The following is a 9,813-nucleotide window of genomic DNA, read 5'->3' as shown; positions in this document are numbered from 1 at the left end:
TTTACTGTTTTCACAAACGATTATTCATTTAAGAGTGTTTTACTGTGAATGATTGGAGGATTTTATTCGTCCAAAAGACATCAATGTACGTGGATGAAGACTCAACATCAACATCCTGTTGAAATAATATGTTTTCTAGTTTAAAGTATGTAATCTAAACGTTTCACTGACTGCTATATAAACACAAGGATTTAAATTCACATTTTTCATTTAGGCTAAGCCTTAAAGAATCAATTTTAACAATAACTCTAAAAAGAAAACTTACTATGATGAAAATCACGCGTTTTATTCAGACATTAATAGACATCATTTTTAACTGTAAACGAATTGTACACATATAATAAACACACAACAACTATACGGTACTTAGAAAACAATCGCAAATATACTGGCCAATGACAGATGTGTTTAAACTGCATTCAAATTGCAATTTCAACTTCTAGTAACATAATCATATAGATGTTCTTCGGTTCTTTTCACATAGAGTAATCTGTGTGTAGGCAGTATAGTGGAGTAATCTGTGTGTAGGCAGTATAGTGGAGTAGTCTGTGTGTAGGCAGTATAGTGGAGTAGTCTCTGTGTGTAGGCAGTATAGTGGAGTAATCACTGTGTAGGCAGTATAGTGGAGTAATCTGTGTGTAGGCATCATAGTGGAGTAGTCTGTTTGTGTAGGTAGCACAGTGGAGTAATCTGTATGTAGGCATCATACTGGAGTATTCTGTGTGTAGGCAGCACAATAGAGTAGTCTGTGTGTTAGGCAGCAGAGTGGAGTGGTCTGTGTGTAGGCAGCATAGTGGAGTAGTCTGTGTGTAGGCAACATAGTGGAATAGTCTGCATGTAGCCAGCAAAGCGTGAAAAGATGGTTTCTGCAGCATTTCTAATCAAACTGATAATGTTTGAAACTATGATGTAGCGCGGTTTAAAACAGACAAGTTATATACTTTACAACGAGCAGGGTTATATAAATTTCGGGATAATACAACGTTAACAGTGGAACGAATTTTTAAATTACATACAATATACGTCAAAGGAAACAGAAAATAAAAGGTCGGAGTTGGGTTTTTGTTGTTGTCAGAACAGTGGTCAACATAAAATAAGATAATTTATCACGACGTTTCGAGTAAACGTTCTTTGTCACGTAATCGTTCCTCGGAGACGAGATGTCGTAATAAAGTATTCTGTTTTGTTTGAACAAATGTTTTACAAGATATGCCATTTTAAGACCAATATCTCAATTGTTTTACCTTTTTCCCCTAATCAGTGGCTGGTAATATTCGTTTTCGTGTACCATCGTTTAACAAATAACGACGAAATACAAGTGAAAAACTGGAAATTATCTCTAAAGAAGGAACGAATTGCAAGATGCAGCCGCGTGCTCTTGTTTTACCACACTTTTAATCAAGACAACCTCAAGCACATTTAACTCGAATCCTAGATGGATCACGAGTGAGTGGACTCGGCGCGCCGTCAATACAGCGTGGAACCAGACATGGACCCTGACATCCTTGAGTGTCCCAGTTCTGGACTGGCCTTAAAGCTTTGACTTTTTCTTTGATTGTACAAGAAACCCAAAAGAACAATCACAAGAATGAAGAGAGCTATCGCAACAGCCACCATAGCCCAAGCCAAAGTTCGGTACACGGGCTCCACTTTTTCTTCCACCAGGGGACTTGTTGTTGGGGGTAGCGTATGAATTTCCGCAAGAGATGGAAGGTGATGCAACCATAAATCTGATTCCCTCTGGCGGTAATCTCGGGATATTCTCAGATCTCGTTCTATACGGTAATATGTGAGATTGTCTGGCTGGAGACGAGGCCATTTTGCAGGATATTCATAATTCACAAAATGCGGTGCATCTCTGAAAAAGTATTTCATTTTCTGTTGAACTCAACGTCTTTAAAAATAGCCACAAACATTTGCCTTTTTTTTTGTAAGTAAATATTAACGTATCATTTGCGTACAGCCAGAAAGTAAAAGAAGTAAACTGTAAGTTGTACTTTTCAATGTGATATCTTTTTACATAAAGAGTAATTAATCAAAAATGGTCGTTCTAGATTGTTAAATTATACTGTCCAAGAACTACCAGTTCTAAAAAAAAATACTTCTTTAAAACTTTTAGGGTTTACAATTTCTCGAAACATACGTACAGACACTCACGAATTGAAATACTTGCCCATATTTTGCAAAGTCTGTCCACAAGGTTACCATCCGGGTACTTATCAAACTATCCAGTCGCGAAAGAGGTTGGATTCCATCCACTTGTAAGTCGAAAAGATAAAATAGCTCATCGCCATGTGACACACCTGCAGAAAAACCACGAAAAACTTGAAAAAAGACCACTTCCACAAAACCGATTTATCGTTCATATTTCTTCATGTTACAGGCTTGAATTGAAATAATTATTATAAATGCAAAATTGATCAAAGAATTCTAATGGAAGCGCAAAATGTCTTTGTAGAAATGTGTAGTTTAAGATTCCGGTAGCTGATGTTAATTTTTTAAAACATTCTATATTTGTTTACTTTTCCGTCAAAATGCCTAAAAACAAATAAATTCTCAAAATCCAAATGACGTGTTTGTTTGTTGTTATATTTCAATATTTTTGTGAATTCTGTTTTTTTACTTTAATAAGTCTGTCTATATTCATTCTATTGGTTTAATATCAATCGATTTTAACACGTGTATAATACAAGTACGGGTCTAGACCGTTGTGTAGCTCTGTAGGAAACAAACGAATTAACATGATTAATGATAAATATGCAGACAAAGCGGCTTTCATTCTCATCTTCCCGGATGAACATTTTTAAGCTGAAGTGTTCGACACGTTTAGGTTTATAACAGATTTAAGCTGCAGTACTGAATGATACCTAAGTTTATATTAGTCCGGGAAGATCAACTGAGGCTGAAGTGCTTAACGCTGTAGAGCTTTAAGTTGGCTCACAAAATAGTGCTTAAAACTATATAGCTTTAGAGTGATTCGGAAAAATAACCCAAACTAAAGTGTTTGTCACTGAATAGCTTTATAATGTCTCAAGTAAATAACTCAAAATAGTACTTAAAACTGTATGGTTTTATAGTGATTCGGAAAAAATACCTAAGACTAAAGTGTTTGACACTGAATGGCTTAATAATGACTCAAGTAAATAACTCAAAATAGTGCTTAAAACTGTATGGTTTTATAGTTTTAAGTTGCTCAAAAACACATTTTGTCGATGTCTACGTTCATAATGACTCCAATGGAAAGTCTCAGAATATAATGTACTTTCGTATTTAATGTGTGACGTAGGAACGGCAGCTTGCCACCAAATAAAGAACAGCGTATGAATATACACATAACATCGAAACTACAGTGTAATTTAGTTGAGAAGAAATAGTCTCTATTTGGGTAACTACCGTATAATTTAGTTGAGAAGAAATAGTCTCTATTTGGGTAACTACCGTATAACTTAGTTGAAAAGAAATTGTCTCTATTTTGGTAACTACAGTATAATTTAGTTGAGAAGAAATTGTCTCTATTTTGGTAACTACCATATAATTTAGTTGAGAAGAAATAGTTCCTATTTTGGTAACTACCGTATAATTTGGTTGAGAAGAAATAGTTCCTATTTTGGTAACTACCGTATAATTTGGTTGAGAAGAAATAGTTCCTATTTTGGTAACTACCGTATAATTTAGTTGAGAAGAAATTGTCTCTATTTTGGTAACTACCGTATAATTTGGTTGAGAAGAAATAGTTCCTATTTTGGTAACTACCGTATAATTTGATTGAAAAGAAATAGTTTCTATTTTGGTAACTACCGTATAATTTGGTTGAGAAGAAATAGTCTCTATTTTGGTAACTACCGTATAATTTGATGAGAAGAAATAGTCTCTATTTTGGTAACTACCGTATAATTTAGTTGAAAAGAAATAGTTTCTATTTTGGTAACTACCGTATAATTTGGTTGAAAAGAAATAGTTTCTATTTTGGCAACTACCGTATAATTTGGCTGAGAAGAAATAGTCTCTATTTGGGTAACTACCGTATAACTTAATTGAAAAGAAATAGTTTCTATTTTGGCAACTACCGTTTAATCTATTGTCAGATCAATTCTAAATTCAACACCGTCAGATAACCTATGGTTCGTCGCAGTGCTAGAGAACCATTAATCTAATATATCTAAATGTTCCTGGAGAAACAAACATTTAGAAAATGAAATAAGAGGGAATCCTCAATAGCCGCGGCACTTGAAATTATTTTAGGCAGGATTAGAGTAAATTAATCTATGAGACCTTAGGCGTGATCAAATACAGGAATCGAAAGGGTCTGACGTACTGAGTCCAAAATTGTAATTAGATCTCAAATCGGCCAAGAGATTACGGAACTATGAGCTAAAAGTTTGTACTTAAAAAAACAACAACAACAACAAACCAAAGCCTTTCTATGAGCAGCTATGCCGCGGCTAAAAAAAATTAATAATACTGGTCTGTACTGTTCTTCTTTTGCTTGGCTGAAGAATGCACCAGAGATGAAGTAGTTCAACAATTTATTAGGCTATCGAAGTCAAACACAACAACAACAAGAACAACGAAAATACGCACTTACTGGGCTTCTATTGCAAATACTTGATCTTCTAACCCTAAATGACATCTTATGTGGTTAATGAAATAAACAGCCATGTTGAGGCATAGGCGCTTATAATTTAGAACTGCTAACTAGAGAAAGGGAAACTAATCAATAACACACGCCGCCAACATAGCGGAATTGATTGCCAAGATTATAATACACTCACAGCTAAATGATTAGCAACACATTGTGACTCGAAATTGGGACCTTCCGATACACAGATCGGCGTGTTTAATACTTTTCACTACTGCAGGAGTTCCAATATTGGGGTCTCAGGAAAGTGTACAAATACGCAATTCTCTTAAGGTACTCAATAGCCATTGTTTCATTGGGTGGGAGTCCTCAATCGTGATGTGAAATCGTGTGCTAAGAACGTTTGGGAAGTCCTGCTCTAGTGACTAACTTAAATATTTGACATGTGCTAGCACTTATATCCAAGTAATTAGTTCTCCTGGCACTGAATTAATAAGTTTGACCATAATATTATTCAAACCACTTGTTCATACAATTATTTTTGTTATTAAAGTGTGGTTTCATAACTTATTTAAAAATCATCTTTATTGTTAAAGCTGTCCCCCGGTAGGAGAGCGGTAAGTATACCGGTTTACAACGCTAACATTCGATTCACTGTAATGGACACAGCAGATAACCCATTGTGGCTTTGCTCCAAACAAACATATTGTTAAAGCTGTGGTTTCATAACTTATTTAAAAATCATCTTTATTGTTAAAGCTGTCCCCCGGTAGGACAGCGGTAAGTATACCGGCTTACAACGCTAACATTCGATTCACTGTAATGGACACAGCAGATAACCCATTGTGGCTTTGCTCCAAACAAACATATTGTTAAAGTGTTGTTTCATCATTTTTCTAACTAGTGATAAATATTAGAGTGATGATGTGAAATGTTTGATAAAACTTAAAATACTAGATCTTGTAATTGTATCTGGTGCAGATGAATTTAAAGGAACAATTGTTCGTTAGATACTGGTGCTCAATGGTTAGTTTTCTTACTCACCAAAGGTGGCGCTGCTGCGAATGTTTATTTCTCATTGTAACAAAGAAACGTCAGCTAAATTACAATCTGAGGGTCACGGGTTCGAATTCCCGTCCCACCAAACATGCTCGCCCTTTCAGCCGTGGGGGTCGTTATAATGTGACGGTTAATCCCACTATTCGTTGTTAAAAGAGTAGCCCAAGAGTTGGCGGTGGGTGGTGATGACTAGCTGCATTCCCTCTATTCTTTCACTGCTAAATTAGGGACGGTTAGCGCAGATAGTCCCCGTGTAGCTTTGCGCGAAATTCAAACCAAACTAAACCAGTAGTACTAATTTTTAGATATGCCAACACTTCCATATCGCTAACTCTGTGTGCGTGTTTTTTTTTATTGTTTACTTTTTATGTGGCATGTAAATGTTGAGCATTGGATGCATTCACGTATCGTTATTTTTCGGTCTTTATGTTGATGTATATGTATGTAGTCTTTCTTTGAGGTACAATTATTTAGGTATTCAATTGCAAATTCATATCCGATCTGTTGCTGTAACTGACTTCAAGGAAACGTGTAATATTCGTTAAGCCTAACCTTATATAAATATTTTGCTAACACCATTTTACATAAAAATAATAGCTTTGAAAAGGAAGAGTAGAAGTTTACAGTTTGATTGAAAAGTTAAAACTACGAAGTTACTACATATTTTTCATACGAAAATGTCAGTCCTTTGTTACCTGCATCCACCTTTGGCATTTGTTGATTCAGCTGGAGGTCAATCATGCTGTTTACCCCACGGTGTTCAAACACATACATATAAGTAGGTATGTTCAACTGGGCGTAAGTTTTGGAGGTCAAGTCATGACACGCTACATACATGGCATCAGTCGTCATCTGTTCAAACCAACATGCAAAGTGTAAAAAAAAAAAAGTAACGAAATTGTAGTTTTGTAACCAAAATAAAAAACAAAAAAAAAACTCTGTTTAGATAGTTTGAACATTATGCATAAAATATGCATGTTTATTCTTCTTCTCCAAAATTAAAAATGACAATTATTTAAAATGTTATCCTAAACATTATGTCACTTTAGAACAGGTCTACAAAGTTTTCTTATTTGTCCAGCTTCTCCCACATTTGATTCTGGAACCAATTGATGTTTTCCAGAAAATTTAAATTTTTTTCATTAAAACAGTAATACAAAATATTGGCGCAAGTATTCTTTTTTCTTGGTTGTGAGAACGTAAATAGAAATCCAGTCACTCTCGTTCCCAGAATTCTTTTCGCATAGTTCAACTCAAAAAAGAGAGTCACCAGGTGTCACTGCTACGTCCAGTCCTTTCTCACACGTTATCCTTAAAGTAACCTTAAAGTACTCTCCAACCCCCATGTAATATACTTGATAATTTGTGCAATTTTAGCAATATCCTGATTTGCATATTACTACCCTATATGAATTGCTTCATTTTTATGCCCCCCCCCCACCCCCATTAGCACAGCGGTATGTCTGCGGACTTACTACGCTAGATAGCCCATTGTGTAGCGTTGTGTTTAACTTCAAACAATAACAACAGCTTTTTTCTAAAGGTCTAGTTAAACAATAATAATCACGGTGTAAGTGTCTTGGCTTGATTTAACGGACACAAATACGAGAAATCCATCCAAAAACACTTGAGTGAAAAAAAAAAAAGTCAAAATTCGGCTTTAGCTCAAAGAGTAGGCGATAGAAAACTAAAGGAACTTGGTACTATTTCTTATTCATTTGCTGTAAAACTAAAGTTACGTTCAATTTAGCCCCTAATTCATCAAATTACGTTTTGTTCAGTATGATTCAGTTATGATCCTTAGGTGAATTAAGGGCTAAACTGGATGTAGATTCAGATTCACAACAAATGAACAAAATGACACAATTTGAGTAATGTGAGATGTCTTTTTATTGATCTGTTTCAACACTGTAACGTAATGTTTGTTGACAATTCCTGCTCTTAAAAAGTTGTATCGTAAATTAGCACAAAGACTTGTTATTTTACAATAAAACAAGTTGTCTTCTCTCAAAGACAGAGAGACCTCTGTGAACTATTAACACAACTGACTGTTGAAACAATATAGGCACACAAGTATTTTGAGTTTTCTAACAATGCAAGTGGTGAATAAAAATGTTGTTTATTTAAACACATTGTTGTATTGTGATGTAACATTTTTTGTTACATTACACTGTTGTGATTTTATATGTTGAGTTCCAGTTTGAACCTTTCAGGGATAGCACGTGATTGAAACGAATCGCTTCTGTGCTGTGTTCGACTTTTAATTTAATCTATGTGGTGTTGTTTTTAAGAATAACAACAACAACAAACGTTTACAGTATATTATTTTGACCATCAAAACTAGCATATGATGGTTAGAACAAACTGTCATAACTTTAAGTTGTTTTACGTTGATTTTATCGGGTAACTAACACCCGTTTATTGAACGGTGTTGATCACAACTTATAGTGAAATTACTTACGTTAATAAAAGGCTTAAGAATTTCAGTTAGGTTGGCAGTATCAACTCCCACGAAGTAAGCAAACATAATAGCCTCGACTACAGCAGAATTTGTCGCAAGGTCAGAGGTCGATTGTAGAAATCTGGGAATGAGGATGTCTCGGAGGTAACCCGTATTTCGACGGGAGTTTTCCGCGTATCCGTTTTTCAGCACTGTTGGATACAAAAAAACAACAACAAAAACTTTATTAATTTAACTACATAACATAGTCAAACCTAAATGTATTTTTATAGTTTCAAGTGGTATTTCCGTAGGTCAGCGATAAGTTCCGGATTTTCAATGCAAAAAAAATAAAAATAAAAAAGAATACGGGGTTTAATTTCCCGCAGTGAACAGAGCGTAGATAGCCCATTGTTTAGCGTTGGGCTAGAAATACAACCATTGTTTCGATTTCAGACGTTTGAATTTAAAGTATTCAAAGCAATACCATTCTGTTGTTAATATATTATTTACAATTTTTATAACATCAAAATTTTTGTCATTTCTTCAGCTACCGTACCTAAAATAATTTACTTAACAAAAAATAAAAATTCTTAGCCATTTTCTTACGTGGATAAAAAAAGGCACCTTCGTCCCTATTGATACCAATAACCAACGGTACTCTTATAAAGTTCCCCCGCTGGAGGAGGCCAAGAGGATCGTCTGGGATGACCGGATTGGCTGTTCCTTGTCTGTCTATCACGGGTACAGCACGAATTGGAAAATTTCCTAAGCTCTGTCAAAAAATAATAGTAAATACTTCATTAGAGACCATCATTAAATTCAAAATAAAAATAAAAATGTATAAAACAAAGTAAGATGCTCGTTACTATTGCGGAATGCAGGCTGTGTATGATATAATGAGTTGTACAAGAGTAATAACGTGTGATAAATGGATACAGTTAGCTGAAACTAGAGCGATATGATTGGTCTATTTCTACAGTCACCTAAAACAACTGACGGGTAGTACAGATTCCTAATCTGTTTTATTTTCATTTTTAAAGCAAGTTACAGATGGTCCCCTCGAGTAATCGTTTCATTTCAACTTATTTATTAATTTCCAGGATGGATCACCCTCCAACTCCCCTGGATTGATCTTAAAATATTAAATTACAGTTTAGTGAACATAAACTCTAGATTATTACAATAAAGTCCTATACAAAATATTAACCCCTTATTATACTTTACAAACATTTAATTTGTTTGAAGTTAAGCACAAAGCTACACAATGGGCTATCTGTGCTCTGCCCACCACGGGTATCGAAACCCGGTTTCTAGCGTTGTAAACCCGCAGAACATTTAACTATGTGTCAAAATATATCAATTAGTAATATAAATGAGATTAAAAAAAAGCTACACTATTCAAATACTGGGTTAAGTTCTAGTTAAACGTTTCGAATTACGACAGAGATTGTCAACTTAATATGACCGTTTAGTGTCCAAGCTGGATAAAGTCCCGTATGTAAACCAAGTTCATCTCATATTCATATTTTTTAGTTTAAGCGGTAAATAAGTCGTTAACTCATTTCTTACACTAATTATTGACTGACTGGAACAGCGAAGTAAGTTATATTTATAAGAAGAAATTTGGCTGTGCTTGTTCGTTTCGTTACGATGTCCCTAATTGCTAGTGTCTCCATCTATTAAAGCCTATAATTACGTCTTGATTTGGTAATTGTTTTTTTTTTTTTTGGAT

The 9,813-nt window shown here is 34.7% G+C and overlaps 1 protein-coding gene across 1 annotated transcript; it reads right to left on the bottom strand.

Moving 5' to 3' along the window:
- Nucleotides 1–1,348: 1,348 nt before the first annotated feature.
- Nucleotides 1,349–8,853, bottom strand: LOC106465277 (neuroligin-2-like; the record flags this gene model as incomplete). Its single annotated transcript, XM_013925482.2, has 5 exons — nucleotides 1,349–1,858; nucleotides 2,174–2,303; nucleotides 6,334–6,490; nucleotides 8,100–8,290; nucleotides 8,688–8,853. Coding segments are annotated over 5 exons (1,035 nt in total), but the record flags the coding sequence as incomplete, so codon positions are not given.
- Between the last annotated feature and the right edge of the window lie 960 nt (nucleotides 8,854–9,813).

Source organism: Limulus polyphemus, unplaced genomic scaffold (genome assembly GCF_000517525.1).
Source record: "Limulus polyphemus unplaced genomic scaffold, Limulus_polyphemus-2.1.2 Scaffold1893, whole genome shotgun sequence".
NCBI lineage: Eukaryota > Metazoa > Arthropoda > Merostomata > Xiphosura > Limulidae > Limulus > Limulus polyphemus.
Note: the sequence above shows the minus strand (reverse complement) of the source record. Positions and strands in the feature narration are given on the sequence as shown.